At 66.1% G+C, this 20,656-nt stretch overlaps 1 protein-coding gene across 6 annotated transcripts; it reads right to left on the bottom strand.

Moving 5' to 3' along the window:
- Positions 1-106: 106 nt before the first annotated feature.
- On the bottom strand, positions 107-17,439 carry TECR (trans-2,3-enoyl-CoA reductase). 6 transcript variants are annotated; one of them, XR_008435307.1, is made up of 13 exons: positions 16,239-16,555; positions 14,819-14,870; positions 13,775-13,819; positions 12,695-12,798; positions 11,667-11,782; positions 11,053-11,158; positions 10,192-10,264; positions 7,065-7,108; positions 6,307-6,364; positions 3,991-4,079; positions 3,326-3,371; positions 1,262-1,761; positions 107-1,221 (listed from the first exon to the last, which is right to left on the bottom strand). XR_008435307.1 is itself a non-coding variant. In XM_053968314.1 (13 exons), the coding sequence occupies exons 1-13, from the start codon at positions 17,369-17,371 to the stop codon at positions 1,634-1,636; spliced, it is 927 nt and encodes a 308-aa protein (XP_053824289.1). In that variant the 5' UTR covers positions 17,372-17,439; the 3' UTR covers positions 107-1,633. The 6 variants fall into 6 exon arrangements, 3 of the variants coding, with proteins under 3 accessions (XP_053824289.1, XP_053824288.1, XP_053824290.1); XR_008435308.1 differs by having other exon boundaries at positions 1,395-1,761; XR_008435309.1 differs by having other exon boundaries at positions 107-1,107; positions 1,395-1,761.
- Between the last annotated feature and the right edge of the window lie 3,217 nt (positions 17,440-20,656).

Genomic DNA, 20,656 nt, shown 5'->3' with positions numbered 1-20,656 from the left:
GTGAAGCCACCGCCCCCCCAGCCTGGGGACAGCGGGATTGTCCCCACGGGTGGCCGTGACCCCCCCGGTGTCCCCTGGGAGGGGACAATGACAGGCCACACACGGGTGGGGGATGGCATTTATTGTCACCTGCGGGGACGGGGGGAGGGGGTGGCACTGGGCAGGGCCACGCGGGGGTGACACCGCGGTGTCACCAGGGGTGGCTGCGGGTGACTGGGCCAGCGCTGCTGGGGACACTGCCACCACGGAGGGGACACTGGGGGTGGCACTGGGGAGGTGACACTGCCACCACGGAGGGGACACTGGGGGTGGCACTGGGGAGGTGACACTGCCACCATGGAGGGGACACTGGGGGTGGCACTTGGGGAGGTGACACTGCCACCATGGAGGGGACACTGGGGATGGCACCCTGGAGGTGACACTGCCACCGGGGAGGGGACACCGGGGGTGGCACTTGGGGAGGTGACACTGCCACTGGGGAGGGGACACTGGGGGTGGCACTGGGGAGGTGACACTGCCACCAGAGAGGGGACACTGCCACCCTGGAGGTGACACTGCCACTGCAGAGGGGACACCGAGGATGGTACCCTGGAGGTGACACTGCCACCAGGGAGGGGACACTGCCACCGGGGAGGGGACACAGCCACCGGGGAGGGGACACTGGCGGTGGCAGCCTGGAGGTGACACTGCCACCAGGGAGGGGACACCAGAGCTGGGACACAGCGTGTGACACGGGACAGTGGGGCCACACTGCCGTGTCCTGCTGTGACCCCAGGTGACAAGGTGACAAAGGGCTCACGTCCCCTGTCCCCTCAGTGTCCCCAAAGCTCAGGGCAGGGCTGGCAGGGACACATCACGGTGTCCCCAAGGTGTCACAGTGGGGAGGGGACACCGGGGGATGTCCCCAGGGATGTCCCTGCAGTGTCACAGCAGGAAGGGGACACTGGGGCTGTCCCCAGGGATGTCACAGCAGGAAGGGGACACTGGGGCTGTCCCCAGGGATGTCCCCACGGTGTCACAGCAGGAAGGGGACACTGGGGAATGTCCCGGGGACGTCCCCAGGGATGTCCCTGGGTGTCCCTGCAGTGTCACAGCAGGAAGGGGACACTGGGGCTGTCCCCAGGGATGTCCCCAGGGATGTCACAACAGGAAGGGGACACTGGGGAATGTCCCCAGGGATGTCCCTGGGTGTCCCTGCAGTGTCACAGCAGGAAGGGGACACTGGGGCTGTCCCCGCAGTGTCACAGCAGGGAGGGGACACCGGGGGATGTCCCCAGGGATGTCCCCGCAGTGTCACAGCAGGGAGGGGACACTGGTGCTGTCCCCAGGGATGTCACAGCAGGAAGGGGACACCGGGGGATGTCCCCAGGGATGTCACAGCAGGAAGGGGACACCAGGGGCTGTCCCCAGGGATGTCCCCACGGTGTCACAGCAGGAAGGGGACGATGGGGGATGTCCCCAGGGATGTCCCCGCGGTGTCACAGCAGGAAGGGGACGATGGGGCTGTCACCAGGGATGTCCCCGCGGTGTCACAGCAGGAAGGGGACACCGGGGGCTGTCCCCAGGGATGTCCCCGCGGTGTCACAGCAGGAAGGGGACACCGGGGGCTGTCCCCAGGGATGTCCCCGCGGTGTCACAGCAGGAAGGGGACGATGGGCGAGCGCAGCGGGGGGTAGTCCCGGAACTCGCGCAGGTAACTGCGGTGCTTGCCCTGAGCCCAGATCGCCATCTGCACAAAGCCCACCAGCGAGAACAGCGCCACTGCGGGGACACGGGGACACGGCTGGCACCGCGGGGACACGGCTGGCACCGCGGGGACAGCACTGGCACCGCGGGGACACAGGGACACGGGGACACGGCTGGCACCACGGGGACACGGGGACACGGCTGGCACCGCGAGGACAGCACTGGCACCGCGGGGACACGGGGACACGGCTGGCACCGCGGGGACACGGGGACACGGGGACACGGCTGGCACCACGGGGACACGGGGACACGGCTGGCACCGCGGGGACACGGGGACACGGCTGGCACCACGGGGACACGGGGACACGGCTGGCACCGCGGGGACACGGGGACACGGCTGGCACCGCGAGGACACGGGGACACGGCTGGCACCACGGGGGCACGGGGACACGGCTGGCACCGCGGGGACACGGGGACACGGGGACACGGCTGGCACCGCGGGGACACGGGGACACGGCTGGCACCACGGGGACACAGCTGGCACCACGGGGACAGCGCTGGCACCACGGGACAGCGGGGACAGCGCTGGCACCGTGGGGACACCACAAATCCCCTTAAAATCCACCCCAAATCACTCCTAAATTCACCCAAATCCACCCCAAATCCCACCTAAGTTCACCCAAATCCACCCCAAATCCAACTAAACCACCTGAAATCCCCAAAAATCCCCCCAAAATCCACCCAAACCCCCCCCAAAATCCAACCCAAATCACCCCTAAACCCACACAAATCCACTCCAAATCCTCCCAAAATCCATCCTAAATGACCCCTAAATTCACCCAAATCCACCCCAAATCCACACGAATCACCCCTAAATCCACCCCAAATCACCCCTAAATTCACCCAAATCCCCTCAAAATCCACCAAATTCCCAAAAATCCCCCTGAAATCTGGCCAAATCCACCCCAAATCTCCCCAAATCCAACCCAAATCCCCCCAAATCACCCCTAATCCACTTAAACCACCCGAAATCCCCCCAAAGTCACCCCTAAATCCAGCCCAAATCCCCCCGAATCACCCCTAAATCCACCCCAACCCCCCCCAAATCCACCTAATCACCCCTAAATCCCCCCAAAATCCGCCCCAAATCACCCCAAAATCCACCCAAATCCCCAAAAATTCCCCCAGAATTCCCCCAAATCCCCCCGAAATCCACTTAAAACCCCCAAAATCCCCCCAGATGCCCCAGAGGGGACACGGGGACACCAAGGGCCGGCGTCCCCAGCAGGGGTGGCACGAGGGACGTGGAGGGGACACGAGAGCCTGGAGGGGCACAGGGGACACGGGGACAGGAGGGGACAGGAGGGGACAGGAGGGACACGGGGCCCAGGGGGATGGTGGCACAGGGGACACAGAGAGGGGACACGGGGACCCCAGGGTGGCACAGGGGACACAGAGAGGGGACATGGGGACCCCAGGGTGGCACAGGGGACACAGAGAGGGGACATGGGGACCCCAGGGTGGCACAGGGACCCCAGGGTGGCACAGGGGACATGGGGACCCCAGGGTGGCACAGGGGACACAGAGCCAGGGTGCCCAGGGTGCCACCCCCCTCCCTTGTCCCCTCGTGTCCCCTCACCGGGCAGGCACTGGGTCATGATGGTGAAACCGATCCAGGAGCCGACCTGGGGGGGACAAACGGGGGTGGGGGTGTCACTTTTGGGGTGTCACCCATGGGGTGTCACCCATGGGGTGTCACCCATAGGGGTGTCACCAATGGGTGGTGTCACCCATGGGGGTGTCACCATCCTCCACTGCGGTGACACCCCCAGCACAGGGACGTCCCCTCCTGTCCCCTCCTGTCCCCTCTCCCCCCAGGGGTGCCCCCCTGCTCCCGGTGTCCCCAGGGCTGTCACACCCCCCGGGTGTCCCCAGGGCTGTCACACCCCACCAGGGCTGTCCCCAGGGCTGTCACACCCCCTGGGGGGTCCCCAGGGCTGTCACACCCCCCAGGTGTCCCCAGGGCTGTCACACCCCCTGGGGGGTCCCCAGGGCCATGCCCCAACTGGGTGTCCCCCCCAGGCTGTCCCTCGCTGTCCCCAGGGCTGTCCCCAGGGCTGTTTCCCCCCGCGGTGTCCCCAGGGCTGTCACACCCCACCAGGGCTGTCCCTCGCTGTCCCCAGGGCTGTCCCCAGGGCTGTTTCCCCCCGCGGTGTCCCCAGGGCTGTCACACCCCACCAGGGCTGTCCCCAGGTGTCCCCAGGTGTCCCCAGGGCTGTTTCCCCTCAGGTGTCCCCAGGTGACCTCGTAGGTGTAGTTGGGGCAGGAGACGAGCAGGAAGAGCCACGTGAACGGGTTCCGGGTGGGGTACGGGATCTTCCGGGCCTTGGAGCCTGCGGGGACACCGGGGACACGGTGACACACGGGGACACATGGGGACACACGGGGACACACGGGGACACCGGGGGGACACGGTGACACACAGGGACACACGGGGACACACGGGGGGACACGGGGACACACGGGGACATGGTGACACACGGGGACACACGGGGACACACGGTGACACATGGGGACACACGGGGACATGGGGGACACGGGGACACACGGGGACACATGGGGACACACGGGGACACACGGGGACACACAGGGACACACGGGGACACACGGGGCACACAGGGACACACAGGGACACACGGGGACATGGTGACACACGGTGACACATGAGGACACACGGGGACACACGGGGACACCGGGGGGACACACGGTGACACACGGGGACACACGGGGACATGGTGACACACAGTGACACATGAGGATACACGGGGACACACGGTGACACACAGGGACACACGGGGACACACGGGGACACACAGGGACACACGGGGCACACGGTGACACACGGGGACACACGGGGACACACGGGGACACACAGGGACACACGGTGACACACGGGGACACACGGGGACACACGGGGACACAGGGACACACAGGGACACACGGGGACACACAGGGCACACGGTGACACACGGTGACACACGGGGACACACGGGGGGACACACGGGGACACCGGGGGGACACAGGGACACACAGGGACACGGGGACATTGAGGGGGACACCAGGGACACAGGGACACAGAGAGACATGGGGGGGACTCCGGGGACACCAGGACACGGTGACACCCATGGGGACATGGGGACACACCTGGGACATAGGGACACACAGGGGGACACAGGGACATGGGGACACCGGGGGGACACACGGGGACACACCAGGGACATGGGGACACCAGTGACACAGGTGACACACCGGTGACACCCCCGGACACGGGGACACATCAGTGGGACACGGGTCACACACCGGTGACACCCTCAGGACACGTGACACCCCCCAGGCCACCCCCCCGGACAGGTGCCACCCTCCTGTCCCCTCCTGTCCCCACCGTGCCCCTGCCAGCCCCCGGCTGCTCCCACGTGTCCTCGTGGCCTCTGCGCCATCAAAATGTGTCCCCTCAATGGCCCTGATGTCCCCCAGTGTCCCCAACCCCTCAATGTCCCCCCAATGTCCCAAATATCCCCAATGCCCCTGATCTCCCCAATGACCCCTCAATGTCCCCAATGTCCTCCTTGTCCCTGATGTCCCCTCAATGTCCCCACTGTCCCAGCTGTCCCCGATGTCCCTGATATCCCCCAGTGTCCCCAACGTCCCATGTCCCACAATGTCCTCCGTGTCCCCAATGTCCCCAATGTCCCCAGCGATGCCCCCAGTGCTGTCCCAAGTGCTGTCCCCATGTCCCCAGTGTCCCCATGTCCCCAGTGCTGTCCCCATGTCCCCATGTCCCCAGTGTCCCCAGCACTGTCCCCATGTCCCCAGTGTCCCCATGTCCCCAGCACTGTCCCCATGTCCCCATGTCCCCAGTGTCCCCATGTCCCCAGTGCTGTCCCCATGTCCCCATGTCCCCAGTGTCCCCAGCACTGTCCCCATGTCCCCAGTGTCCCCATGTCCCCAGCACTGTCCCCATGTCCCCATCTCCCCAGCACTGTCCCCATGTCCCCAGTGTCCCCATGTCCCCATGTCCCCAGTGTCCCCATGTCCCCAGCACTGTCCCCATGTCCCCATCTCCCCAGCACTGTCCCCATGTCCCCAATGTCCCCATGTCCCCAGTGTCCCCATGTCCCCAGCGCTGTCCCCATGTCCCCAGCACTGTCCCCATGTCCCCAGTGTCCCCATGTCCCCATGTCCCCAATGTCCCCATGTCCCCAGCACTGTCCCCATGTCTCCAGTGTCCCCAGCACTGTCCCCATGTCCCCAGCACTGTCCCCATGTCCCCAGTGTCCCCATGTCCCCAGTGTCCCCAATGTCCCCATGTCCCCAGCACTGTCCCCATGTCCCCATATCCCCAGCACTGTCCCCATGTCCCCAGCAGTGTCCCCATGTCCCCATGTCCCCATGTCCCCAGTGTCCCCATGTCCCCAGCGCTGTCCCCATGTCCCCAGTGTCCCCAATGTCCCCATGTCCCCAGCACTGTCCCCATGTCCCCAGCACTGTCCCCATGTCCCCATGTCCCCATGTCCCCATGTCCCCAGCAGTGTCCCCATGTCCCCAGCGCTGTCCCCTCACCCGCGGGCCGCAGGTTCCTCAGGGCCACGTGGATGGAGAAGTTCCCGAGCTGGCAGAACTGGGGGGGGAGGGGAGGGGTCACAATGGACCCCCCCAGGGACCCCCGGGACCCCCCAGTGTCCCTTGGTCCCACTGCGACCCCCAAAACCCCCCCAAACCCCCCATGGCCCCCCGAAATCCCCATCCCAAACCCCACAAATCCCCACTGGGACCCCCCCAAACCTCCTCAAAGCCCCCCGAACAAACATCCCTGCCCCCCCCAGATCCCTACTGGGATCCCCTCAACCCCCCCCAAACCCCCCATAGCCCCCCAAACCTCCTCAACCACCCCCAAACACCCCCAGCCCCCCCAAACCCCCCAAATCCCCACTGGGATCCCCCAAACTCCCCCATCCCATCCCCCCCAACCCCCCCCATGGCCCCCCAAACCCCCCACCCCAAACCCCCCAAATCCCCACTGGGACCCCCTCAAACCCCCATCCCAGCCCCCCAAACCCCATGGCCCCCCTCTCAGCCCCCCCAAACCCCCAGCCCCACTGGGACCCCCCCAAACCCCTATGGCCCCCCCAAACCCCCCTATGACCCCCCAAAACCCCCTCCCCCAAACCCCCTGTCCCAGCCCCCCCAGCTCTCCCCATGGCCCCCCAAACCCCCATGGCCCCCCCAAACCTCCCAGCCCAGCCCCCCATGTCCCACTGGGACACCCCCAAAGCCCCCACCCCCCCCCGTGTCCCCCCGTGTCCCCATCGGGCACCCACCAGGAACACGGCCAGGGCCAGCTTCACCTGCTCGTCACCGTACGCTGCGGGGACACGGCGGGTCAGGGACAGGGACAGAGGGGACAGGGACAGGGACAGGGACAGGGATGGGGACAGAGGGGACAGGGACAGGGACAGAGGGGACAGGGATGGGGACAGGGACAGAGGGGACAGGGACAGGGACAGAGGGGACAGGGATGGGGACAGGGACAGAGGGGACAGGGACAGGGACAGAGACAGGGACAGGAACAGCAGGGACAGGGACAGGGACAGCAGGGACAGGGACACAGGGACAGGGACAGGGACACAGGGACAGGGATGGGGACAGGGACAGCAGGGACAGGGACAGAGGGGACAGGGACAGGGACAGCAGGGACAGGGACAGGGACAGAGGGACAGGGATGGGGACAGGGACAGCAGGGACAGGGACAGGGATGGGGACAGAGGGGACAGGGACAGGGATGGGGACAAAGGGGACAGGGACAGAGGGGACAGGGACAGAGGGGACAGGGACAGAGGGGACAGGGACAGGAACAGAGACAGGTATGGGGACAGAGATGGGGACAGGGACAGCAACAGCGACAGGGATGGGGGGACAGGGACAGGAGAGAAAAGGACATCAGGGGGACACAGGAACAGGGACACAGGGACAGGGACACAGGGATGGTGACAGGGACACAGGGACAGGGACACCCGCAGCGTCCCCTGCAGGGGGGGACACGGAGGTGACAGGGACAGGGACAGCCACAGCCCCGCGTGGCCCCTGGAGGCACAGGGGGACAAGGGGACACACAGGGGACAGGGACAGGGGACAAGAGAGCCTCGTGGGGACGTGAGCGGGGGAGTGAGGGGGCAGTGGGGACACACAGGGGACAAGGACAGGGGACAGGGAGAGGGGACAGGTGACAATGACAGGAATAGGTGACAGGTGACAATGACAGTGACAAGTAACAGTGACAGGTGACAATGGCAGGAATAGGTAATATGTGGCAGTGACAGGTGACAGGGACAGTGACAGGGACAGGGACAGGTGACACTCACCTGGCGGGGTGTACAGCGGGTGGTTGATGTAGTGGGGACAGTGACAGTGACAGTGACAGTGACAGGGACAATGACAGTGACAGTGACAGGTGACACTCACCTGGGGGGGTGTACAGCGGGTGGTTGATGTAGTGGGGACAGTGACAGTGACAGGGACAGTGACAGGTGACACTCACCTGGCGGGGTGTACAGCGGGTGGTTGATGTAGTGGGGACAGTGACAGTGACAGTGACAGGGACAGTGACAGGTGACACTCACCTGGCGGGGTGTACAGCGGGTGGTTGATGTAGTGGGGACAGTGACAGTGACAGTGACAGTGACAGGTGACACTCACCTGGCGGGGTGTACAGCGGGTGGTTGATGTAGTGGGGACAGTGACAGTGACAGTGACAGGGACAGGTGACACTCACCTGGCGGGGTGTACAGCGGGTGGTTGATGTAGTGGGGACAGGGACAGGGACAGTGACAGGTGACAGTGACAGGGACAGTGACAGGTGACACTCACCTGGCGGGGTGTACAGCGGGTGGTTGATGTAGTGGGGACAGTGACAGTGACAGTGACAGTGACAGGGACAGTGACAGTGACAGGGAGAGGTGACACTCACCTGGCGGGGTGTACAGCGGGTGGTTGATGTAGTGGGGACAGTGACAGTGACAGTGACAGGGACAGGTGACACTCACCTGGCGGGGTGTACAGCGGGTGGTTGATGTAGTGGGGACAGTGACAGTGACAGTGACAGTGACAGGTGACACTCACCTGGCGGGGTGTACAGCGGGTGGTTGATGTAGTGGGGACAGTGACAGTGACAGTGACAGGGACAGGTGACACTCACCTGGCGGGGTGTACAGCGGGTGGTTGATGTAGTGGGGACAGTGACAGTGACAGTGACAGTGACAGGTGACACTCACCTGGCGGGGTGTACAGCGGGTGGTTGATGTAGTGGGGACAGTGACAGTGACAGTGACAGGGACAGTGACAGGTGACACTCACCTGGCGGGGTGTACAGCGGGTGGTTGATGTAGTGGGGACAGTGACAGTGACAGTGACAGGGACAGGTGACACTCACCTGGCGGGGTGTACAGCGGGTGGTTGATGTAGTGGGGACAGTGACAGTGACAGTGACAGTGACAGGTGACACTCACCTGGCGGGGTGTACAGCGGGTGGTTGATGTAGTGGGGACAGTGACAGGTGACAGGGACAGTGACAGGGACAGGTGACACTCACCTGGCGGGGTGTACAGCGGGTGGTTGATGTAGTGGGGACAGTGACAGTGACAGTGACAGGGACAGTGACAGTGACAGGTGACACTCACCTGGCGGGGTGTACAGCGGGTGGTTGATGTAGTGGGGACAGTGACAGTGACAGGGACAGGTGACACTCACCTGGCGGGGTGTACAGCGGGTGGTTGATGTAGTGGGGACAGTGACAGGTGACAGGGACAGTGACAGGGACAGGTGACACTCACCTGGCGGGGTGTACAGCGGGTGGTTGATGTAGTGGGGACAGTGACAGTGACAGTGACAGGGACAGTGACAGTGACAGGTGACACTCACCTGGCGGGGTGTACAGCGGGTGGTTGATGTAGTGGGGACAGTGACAGTGACAGTGACAGGGACAGTGACAGTGACAGGTGACACTCACCTGGCGGGGTGTACAGCGGGTGGTTGATGTAGTGGGGACAGTGACAGTGACAGGTGACACTCACCTGGCGGGGTGTACAGCGGGTGGTTGATGTAGTGGGGACAGTGACAGGTGACAGTGACAGTGACAGTGACAGGTGACACTCACCTGGCGGGGTGTACAGCGGGTGGTTGATGTAGTGGGGACAGTGACAGGTGACAGTGACAGTGACAGTGACAGGTGACACTCACCTGGCGGGGTGTACAGCGGGTGGTTGATGTAGAGGGGACAGTGACAGTGACAGGGACAGTGACAGTGACAGTGACAGTGACAGGTGACACTCACCTGGCGGGGTGTACAGCGGGTGGTTGATGTAGTGGGGACAGTGACAGGTGACAGTGACAGTGACAGTGACAGGGACAGTGACAGTGACAGTGACAGGGACAGTGACAGGTGACACTCACCTGGCGGGGTGTACAGCGGGTGGTTGATGTAGTACGCCATCCAGGCAGCGAAGCCCCAGTAGTAGGTGCAGTTCTGGGGACATTGGGGACATTGGGGACACGTTGGGGACGCGGCAGTGGCAGGCAGGGGACACCTGGGGACAGCCAGGTGTGCGGGTGCTGCCACGGAGGGGACACGGAGGGGACACAGCAAGAACAGGGGAACCTCGGGAGGACGGGCAGGTGACAAAGGTGACAGTGACACCTGGACAGTGTCACACAGGGGCGGTGCTGGGCGGGAACTGTGGGGACAGGGGGTGGCAGAGGTGACAAAGGTGACAGTGACACCTGGACAGTGTCACACAGGGGCGGTGCTGGGAGGGAACTGTGGGGACAGGGGGTGGCAGAGGTGACACAGGGGAGACAGGGAGGTGACCCAGGTGACAGTGACACCTCAGAGATGTGGCAAAGGGTTGGTGCCACAGCAGAACTGGTGGGGACAGGGACAGGGTGGGGACAGGAGGGGACAGGGAGGGGACAGGAGGGGACAGGAGGGGACAGGAGGGGACAGGGCGCTGCCCCTGGTGTCACCTTGAGGGCGCTGCTCAGGGGCATCGTGAGAGGCAGTGGGGACAGGGAGGGGACAGGGCGGTGCCTGGGGCACTGGGGCGGTGCAGAGGTGACACAGGTGACACAGGTGACAGGGTGGTGACACAGGTGGCACTCAGGTGGCAGTGTCACCTTGAAGATGTTGCGCGTGTGAGAAGGGGAGGGGACAGGGCAGTGCCTGGGGCACTGGGGCGGTGCAGAGGTGAGAGGGTGGTGGCACAGGTGACAGGGTGGTGGCACAGGTGGCACAGGTGGCACAGGTGGCAGTGTCACCTTGAAGATGTTGCGCAGGGGCATGGTGCCGTGCGAGAAGCGGTGCACGAAGAGCGTCTCCAGCAGCCGCTTGACGTAGTGGAACGAGTGACAGCAGCACGCCAGGCTGGGACAGGGGACACGGGGACATTGGGGACACACCTGGGGACACACCTGGGGACATCTCCCCCTCCCTGCCCCCGTCCTCATCACCTGGCCGGTGTCACCCTGATGCGCCCTGCAAACCCCCGATGTCCCCTGCAGCCCCCCGGTGTCCCCAATGTCCCCAGTGCCTGCAATGTCCCCAGTGTCCCCCCAGTGTCCCCCCAGTGTCCCCTCTGATGTCCCCATGTCCCCTCTGATGTCCCCGTGTCCCCATGTCCCCTCTGATGTCCCCATGTCCCCGTGTCCCCGTGTCCCCAATGTCCCCCCGTGTCCCCTCTGATGTCCCCATGTCCCCATGTCCCCGTGTCCCCGTGTCCCCAATGTCCCCCCGTGTCCCCTCTGATGTCCCCGTGTCCCCAATGTCCCCATGTCCCCATGTCCCCTCTGATGTCCCCGTGTCCCCAATGTCCCCCCGTGTCCCCTCTGATGTCCCCGTGTCCCCAATGTCCCCCCGTGTCCCCGTGTCTCACTGGACCACGCGGTGCCGGCTGGCCGTGAAGTCGTAGCGGGGCCCGTAGAGGAACGGGACCCGGAAATAGAACAGCAGGTAAATGAGCAGGGGGCCCGCGTACTCCGTCAGGAACACCTGGGACAGGTGAGGGACAGGTGAGGGACAGGTAAATGAGCAGGGGGCCCGCGTACTCCATCAGGAACACCTGGGACCGGTGAGGGACAGGTGAGGGACAGGTGAGGGACAGGTGAGGGACAGGTGAGGGACAGGTAAATGAGCAGGGGGCCCACGTACTCCGTCAGGAACACCTGGGACAGGTGAGGGACAGGTGAGGGACAGGTGAGGGACAGGTAAATGAGCAGGGAGCCCGCGTACTCTGTCAGGAACACCTGGGACAGGTGAGGGACAGGTGAGGGACAGGTGAGGGACAGGTAAATGAGCAGGGAGCCCGCGTACTCTGTCAGGAACACCTGGGACAGGTGAGGGACAGGTGAGGGACAGGTGAGAGGTGACAGGGGACAGGTGGGGGACAGGTGACAGGGGACAGTCAGGGACACCTGGGACAGGTGAGGGACAGGTGACAGGGGACAGTCAGGGACACCTGGGACGCCTGGGACAGAGGAACACGGGGACATGGGACACCCAGGAGCAGGGACAGAGGGACAGGGAGGGACAGACGGACACGGGGACACCGGGGTGACACAGGTGACACAGGTGACACAGTGGATGACACAGGTGACACAGCTGACACAGGTGACACACAGGTGGCACAGGTGTAACAGATAACACAGGTGATACAGTGGATGACACAGTTGACACAGGTGACACACAGGTGACACAGGTGACACACAGGTGGCACACAGCTGGCACAGGTGACACAGTGGATGACACAGTTGACACAGGTGACACACAGCTGACACAGGTGACACACAGGTGACACAGGTGACACAAAGCTGGCACAGGTGACACACAGGTGGCACACAGGTGGCACACAGGTGACACACAGGTGGCACACAGGTGACACACAGGTGCCCCAGGTGCCCTCACCGTGACCCAGCTGATCTGCGCCCCCAGGTCCCGGAAGTAGAGCGTGGCCGTGGTGCCCACGGGCAGCGACTGCAGCACGTCCTCGTCCTTCAGCGAGCGCCCCTCTGCGGACAGCACACCTGGCACACCTGGGCACACCTGGGCACACCTGGCACACACCTTGGGACACACCTGGCACACACCTTGGGACACACCTGGGCACACCTGGCACACACCTTGGGACACACCTGGCACACACCTTGGGACACACCTGGCACACCTTGGGACACAGTGGCACACCTGGCAACACCTGGCACACACCTGGCACACCTGGCACACCTGGCAACACCTGTCACACACCTGTCACACACCTGGCACACCTGGGAACACCTGGCACACACCTTGGGACACACCTGGCACACCTTGGGACACAGTGGCACACCTGGGAACACCTGGCACACACCTGGCACACCTGGGAACACCTGGCACACACCTGGCACACACCAGGCACACACCTGGCACACCTGGGAACACCTGGCACACACCTGGCACACACCTGGCACACCTGGGAACACCTGGCACACACCTGGCACACAGCTGGCACACCTGGCACACACCTGGGGGGTACCTAGGGACACCTGGGGCACACCTTGGGACATCCCTGGGGACACTTGGCACACCTGGGGCACCTGACACAGCTGGGACATCCCTGAGGGACACCTGGGACATCCCTGGGGACACACCTGGCACACCTTGGGGCACCTTGGGGACACCTGGGACATCCTTGGGAACACCTGGGGACATCCCTGGGGACACCTGAGGACACCTGGAACACCTGGGGTCATCTCTGGGGACACCTTGGGGACACCTGGGGACATCCCTGGGGACACCTGGAACACCTGGGGACATCCCTGGGGACATCCCCGGGGACACCTTGGGGACACCTGGGACATCTTTGGGAAGATCTGGGGACATCCCTGAGGACACCTGGAACACCTGGGGACATCTCTGGGGACATCTCTGGGGACACCTGGGGACATCCCCGGGGACACCCCTGGGGACACCCCTGGGGACACCCGGGGACACGGCGGTGGCACTCACTGGGGTCCAGGCGCAGGGACTGCCTCGCCGGGTACCACTGGGGATCTGTGGGACAGAGGGGACAGCGCTGGTGGCACCGCGGGGACAGTGGTGGTGGCACTGAAGGGACAGGGAGGGTGGCACTGCGGGGACAGCGATGGTGGCACTGCGGGGACAGGGAGGGTGGCACTGAAGGGACAGGGAGGGTGGCACTGCAGGGACAGGGAGGGTGGCACTGCGGGGACAGGGAGGGTGGCACTGAAGGGACAGGGAGGGTGGCACTGCAGGGACAGGGAGGGTGGCACTGCGGGGACAGCGATGGTGGCACTGCGGGGACAGGGAGGGTGGCACTGCAGGGACAGGGAGGGTGGCACTGCGGGGACAGCGATGGTGGCACTGCGGGGACAGGGAGGGTGGCACTGCAGGGACAGGGAGGGTGGCACTGCAGGGACCGTGACAGTGGCACTGTGGGGATACAGCCCCCATGGGGACAGCGATGGTGGCACTGCAGGGACACAGCCACAGAGGGGACAGCAGTGGTGGCACTGCAGGGACAGGGACAGTGGCACTGCAGGGACAGCGCTGGTGGCACTGCGGGGACAAGGCCACAGAGGGGACAGCCAAGGTGACACGGCCCCGTGCTGGGTCTCTGATGACAATGGTGACAGTGGTGGCCCTGTGACAGTCCTTGGCCACGATGGAGGTCCCCATGGCCCGGTGACACACCCCCATGGCCCGGTGACATGTCCCCATGGCCCGGTGACACACCCCCATGGCCCGGTGACATGTCCCCATGGCCCGGTGACACACCCCCATGGCCCGGTGACAGGTCCCAGCCACACTGAGGGTCCCCAAGGCCCCATGGAGGGTCCCCATCTTTGTCCCTGTCCCCTCTCCCCTGTCCCCTACTCTTCTCCCTGTCCCTGTCCCCATCTCTGTCCCTGTCCCCATGTTCCCCCTCCTCTGTCTCCATCCCTGTCCCTCTCCCTGTCCCCATGTCCCCATCCCTGTCCCTGTCCCCATGTCCCCATGTCCCCATGTCCCCTGTCCCCTGTCCCCACTCACGGCTTTTGCTGAACAGGTTTTTGATGTCGGCCACCGTGGCCTGAGGCTCCACCTGGGGACAGCGAGGGCGGTCAGGGGACACGGGGACAGCGCCAGGGCCATCCCATGTCCCCTCGCACACTGTCCCCATGTCCCCGTGTCCCCTCGCACACTGTCCCCGTGTCCCCTCATGGTGCTGTCCCCATGTCCCCTCATGGCGCTGTCCCCATGTGTCCCCGTGTCCCCTCGCACACTGTCCCCGTGTCCCCTCATGGTGCTGTCCCCATGTCCCCCCATGGCGCTGTCCCCGTGTCCCCTCACACACTGTCCCCGTGTCCCCTCATGGTGCTGTCCCCATGTCCCCCCATGGCGCTTTCCCCGTGTCCCCTCACACACTGTCCCCATGTCCCCCCATGGCGCTGTCCCCGTGTCCCCTCACACACTGTCCCCGTGTCCCCCCATGGCGATGTCCCCGTGTCCCCTCGCACACTGTCCCCGTGTCCCCTCATGGTGCTGTCCCCGTGTCCCCCCATGGCGCTGTCCCCATGTGTCCCCTCGCACACTGTCCCCGTGTCCCCCCATGGCGCTGTCCCCGTGTCCCCCCATGGCGCTGTCCCCGTGTCCCCATGACACTGTCCCCGTGTCCCCCCATGGCGCTGTCCCCATGTGTCCCCGTGTCCCCTCACACACTGTCCCCGTGTCCCCCCATGGCGATGTCCCCCGTGTCCCCTCGCACACTGTCCCCGTGTCCCCTCATGGCGCTGTCCCCGTGTCCCCCCATGGCGCTGTCCCCGTGTCCCCTCCCAAGCTGTCCCCATGTGCTGTCCCTGTGTCCCCCCACTCTGTCCCCATGTCCCCACCCGTGCTGTCTTCCTGTCCCCATGTCCCCTCCTGTCCCCGCTGTGCTCTTCCCATGTCACCTCATGTCCCCGTGTCCCCATATCCCCCGCATCCCCCCATCTCCCACATCCCACCATGTCCCCCCGTGTCCCCTTGTCCCCTCATGTCCCCCCTTGTCCCCATGTCCCCCGTCCCCCCGTGCTGTCCCCCATGTCCCCGTGTCCCCATGTCCCCTCATGTCCCCCCGTGTCTCTGTGTCCCCATGTCCCCCTGTGTCCCCATGTCCCCCCATGTCCCCCCGTGTCTCTGTGTCCCCCTATGTCCCCATGTCCCCCTGTGTCCCCCTGTCCCCCATGTCCCTCCGTGTCTCTGTGTCCCGATGTCCCCCCTGTCCCCCCATGTCCTCCCATATCCCCCATGTCCCCGTGTCCCCCTATGTCCCCATGTCCCCCTGTGTCCCCCTGTCCCCCCATGTCCCCCTGTGTCCCCCTGTGTCCCCCTGTCCCCATGTCCCCATGTCCCCGTGTCCCCCTGTCCCCCATGTCCCCCTATGTCCCCCTGTGCTGTCCCCCTGTTCCCGTGTCCCCCCGTGTCCCCACACCTTGTCGAGGAAGCAGAGCTTGTCCCTGGTGCGGGCGTCCAGGATCTCCACCTCGAAGAAGAGCACCGCGGATTTCTTGGGCCGCTTGCCGGGGGCCACCGCCGGCCACAGCCCCAGCACGGGCCCCGCGGCCACCGGGCCACCCTCGCGGGGTGCCACTGCCACCTCCATGTCACCGCGCCCGCCCGAAACCCGATCGGCCCCGCCGGCCGCTAAATATAACCCGGCCCCCCCGTGGTGGCCCCGTGGTGGCCCCGTGGTGGCCCGGGGGTGGCCCTGTGGTGGCCCGGGGGTGGCCCGGGGGTGGCCCTGGGGGTGGGGACCAGAGGGACAGTGTGACCCGGCGGGGACAGGACGGGACAGGACAGGAGGTGAGGCCGGACCCCCCCGCAGTGTCCCCGCGAGCCCCGGTGGCCCGAGGCGGGGACAGAGTGGCCGCGGCCATGTGGCCACTGTCACCGGCGGGGGGTGACGTCACGCGGGGACACCGGGACGGGTTTGTCCCCGCGGGCCGGGGCTCCGTCACCCCCGGGGGAGGGGACACAGGCTGGGGACACTGCCATGGGGCTCTGTCACCCCCGGGGGGGAGGTGACGGCTCCGTGGGCTACCGGGGCCGTGCCCGGGGAGCCACCGCGGGCGCGGTGACGGTGACAGCGCCAGTGGCGCTCGGGGGGTGACAGCGGGGCCCGTCCCGGGGTCACCGCGGCCCCTCAGGGCCCTGCTGCCACCGCGGGGGCGGCGGGGCCCGCCCGGGACCCTCCGGGACCTTCCAGAACCTTCCGGGACCTCCCGGGACCCTCCGGGACCACCGAGAGCCCCGGGACCCCAAGCCCCGCCCCCCTCCCGAGGCCCCGCCCCTTCCCACATTAACCACGCCCCTACAGAGGCCACGCCCAAAGCCCCACCCCCACCACCCCAAGCAGGCTCGCCCTGACGCGCATGCGCACAGCGCGACCCCGTCGCACATGCGCAGAGCGCGTCCCGGGTGCCCCGGGGCGGAACGCGCGGGTTCCGCGAGGTCGCCGCGATGGCGCCGCGCGGGGCCGGCGGCGCCGGCGCTCGGGGCCGCTCCGGTGGCGGTGTCCGCCCCGGGCCGCGGGCAGCGCGGCCGCCTCACCTCGTAGTGCTTCATGGCCGCTGCGCTCCGCCGCTCCCGCCGCCCCCGCCGCCCCCACGTGACCCGCCCCTCACGCCCGCGGGGGGGCGGGGCCCGCGGCTCGGCCAATCGGCGGCGCTCGCGTGCCTCGGCGCGGCCAATCAGAACGCAGCGGCCCGCCCGCGCGCTCGCCCCTTCCCGCCGCGCCGGTTGCCAGGGCAACGCGAACGCCCGAGGGGGCCTCCGCCAATGGGAGGCGGGGGCGGGGTGTGGAGTGACGGCCAGGGCAGCCAATGGGATCGCGGCGGGGGCGGGGCTGTGGGTGGAGTGATGGTCAGCTCGGCCAATGGGCTCGCGGCCGGGTGGGAAGTGGGAGGGGCAAGCACCGCATGAGGGCGGGTCTAAAGGGGTCTGGGGGGTCATGGGCGGTCTGGGGGGGCCATGGGGACTGGGGGGGGTCACAGGGACTGGGAGGGGTCACAGGGACTGGAGGGGTCACAGGGACTGAGAGGGGTCACAGGGACTGGGAGGGGTCACAGGGACTGGAGGGGTCACAGGGACTCGTGGGGGTCACAGGGACTGGAGGGGTCACAGGGGCTGGGGGGGGTCACAGGGACTGGGAGGGGTCACAGGGACTGGAGGGGTCACAGGGAGCTGGGGGGGGTCACAGGGACTGGAGGGGTCACAGGGGCTGGGGGGGGTCACAGGGACTGGGAGGGGTCACAGGGACTTGGGGCTCTGGGGTTTGGGGGGTCCGAGGGGACTGGGGGGGCTGGAGGAGCTGGAGTGGTCATGGCAGGCTGGAGGGTCCTGGGGACACAGGGTGACACCGTGGGGACACTGTGGGGACACCATGGGGACACGCTGGAACACAGATCAGGGTGGGGCAGGTCGGACCCCATGGGCCCAGGGGGATGTGGCAGGGCCTGGGGACACTTTGGGACACAGGGGACACTGGGACACAGTGACTGGTCCCATGGGGACAATGGCGTGGAGGGGCCTGTCCCTCCCTGTGTCCCCATGTCCCCTTGGCCACCTGTCCCCAGGTGTCCAATAGCCGTGTCCCCATGTGCTCCCTGTCCCCGTGTCCCGTGTCCCGTGTCCCCACGTCCCCCCGTGTCCCCCAGGCTCCCCAGGTGTGCTGTCCCCCTGCTGGCTCCTGCCCCCGGTGTCACCTGAGCCGGGGACACGCCCGGGGGCACGGCTGGGGGCGGGCAGAGGCTCCGGTGGTGTCCCGGTGGCGACACCGAGCAGTGACAGGGTCAGCGGTCACGGGAGGTGACAGGGACAGCCCGGCAAGCCTCGGGCTCCTCCTTCGGCCCCGGTCTGTCCCGTTCCCATCCCGTTCCCATCCCCATTCCCATCCCCATTCCCATCCCCGTTCCCATTCCCGTTCCCATCCCGTTCCCATTCCCGTTCCCTCCCCATTCCCATTCCGTTCCCATCCCCGTTCCCATCCCGTTCCCATTCCCATTCCCTCCCCATTCCCATTCCCATTCCCATCCCATTCCCATCCCATTCCCATTCCCATCCCATTCCCATCCCCATTCCCATCCCCGTTCCCATCCCCATTCCCATTCCCGTTCCCATCCCGTTCTCATTCCCATTCCCATCCCATTCCCATTCCCATTCCCATCCCATTCCCATTCCCTCCCCATTCTCATTCCCGTTCCCATCCCCCTTCCCATCCCATTCCCATCCCGTTCCCATTCCCGTTCCCATCCCGTTCCCTCCCCATTCCCATCCCCATTCCATCCCCATTCCCATCCCGTTCCCATCCCATTCCTATCCCCATTCCCATCCCCATTCCCATCCCGTTCCCTCCCCATTCCCATCCCGTTCCCATCCCCGTTCCATTCCCATCCCCATTCCCATCCCGTTCCCTCCCCATTCCCTCCCCGTTCCCTCCCTCCCGATTCCCCCCCCGGCGCCTCCCCCGGTCCCTCCCTGGCTCCCGCCCCGGTCCCTCTCCCGGTTCCTCCGCCGATCTGTCCCCGGCCCTTTCCCGACCCTCCTCGTCCCCCCGCTCCTCCCCCGGTCCCTGCTCCGCTCCAGCCCCTTCTCGGTCCATCCCCGCTCCCTCCCCGGTCCAGCGCTCTCCCGCTCCATCTCCCGGTCCCTTCTCGGTCCATCCCCGCTCCCTCCCCGGTCCAGCGCTCTCCCGCTCCATCTCCCGGTCCCTCCTCGGTCCATCCCCGGTCCCTCCCCGTTCACCCCCCGGTCCCTCTCCCCCTCCATCCCTCCGTCCTTCCCTCCGTCTCTCCCCCGGTCCACTCCCGGTCCCTCCCCGCTCCATCCCCATCCATTCCTCGGTTCCTCCCCGCTCCATCCCCGGTCTTTCACCATTCCCTCCCTGGTCCCTCTCCGGTCCATCCCCATCCATTCTTCGGTTCTTCCCAGCTCCATCCCGATCCATTCCCCGGTCCATCCCTCTCCCCAGTCCATCCTTATCCCTCCCCGCTCCATCCCCGCTCCATCCCCGGTCCCTCCTCGGTCCAGCCTTCTCCCCCTCCATCCCTCGCTCCATCCCCGTCCATCCCTCGCTCCATCCCTCGCTCCATCCCTCGCTCCATCCCCGTCCATCCCCCGTCCATCCCTCGCTCCATCCCTCGCTCCATCCCCGTCCATCCCCCGTCCATCCCTCGCTCCATCCCTCACTCCATCCCTCGCTCCATCCCGCTCCATCCCTGGTCCCTCCTCGGTCCAGCCTTCTCCCCATCCATCCCTTGCTCCATCCCGATCCATCCCCGGTCCCTCCCCGTCCATCCCTCGCTCCATCCCGATCCATTCCCTGGTCCCTCCCCGGTCTATCCCCATCCCTCCCCGGTCCCTCCCCGTCCCTCCTCGCTCCATCCCCGGTCCTTCCCCGGTCCAGCCTTCTCCCCCTCCAGCCTTCGGTCCCTCTCCGTCCCTCCCTAGTCCCTCCCCGGTCTATCCCCATCCATCCCCATCCCTCCCCGGTCTATCCCCATCCATCCCCATCCATCCCCGGTCCCTCCCCGGTCCCTCCCCGGTCCCTCCCCTGTCTATCCCCATCCATCCGTCGGTCCATCCCCGTTCCCATCCCTCGGTCCCTCCCCGTCCCTCCCTAGTCCCTCCCCCGGTCTCTCTCCGGTCCCTCCCCTGTCTATCCCCATCCATCCCCGGTCCATCCCCGTTCCCATCCTCGGTCCCTCCCCGTCCCTCCCCAGTCCCTCCCCGGTCTATCCCCATCCATCCCCATCCATCCCCGGTCCCTCCCGTCCCTCCCCGTCCCTCCCCGGTCCCTCCCCTGTCTATCCCCATCCATCCCCCGTCCATCCCCGGTCCCTCCCCGGTCCC

Source organism: Vidua chalybeata, chromosome 33, assembly GCF_026979565.1.
Source record: "Vidua chalybeata isolate OUT-0048 chromosome 33, bVidCha1 merged haplotype, whole genome shotgun sequence".
Taxonomy (NCBI): Eukaryota; Metazoa; Chordata; class Aves; order Passeriformes; family Viduidae; genus Vidua; species Vidua chalybeata.
Note: the sequence above shows the minus strand (reverse complement) of the source record. Positions and strands in the feature narration are given on the sequence as shown.

Excerpts from the sequence above, each read along its gene's own strand:
- TECR (XM_053968313.1), bottom strand. The coding sequence starts at position 16,409 with ATGGAGGTGGCAGTGGCACCCCGCGAGGGTGGCCCGGTGGCCGCGGGG. Across the intron at positions 3,372-3,990 it reads GCCCCAACTACACCTACGAG|GTCGGCTCCTGGATCGGTTT; the intron begins GTCACCTGGGGA and ends TGTCCCCCCCAG. Across the intron at positions 1,762-3,325 it reads CATGACCCAGTGCCTGCCCG|TGGCGCTGTTCTCGCTGGTG; the intron begins GTGAGGGGACAC and ends GTGTCCCCGCAG.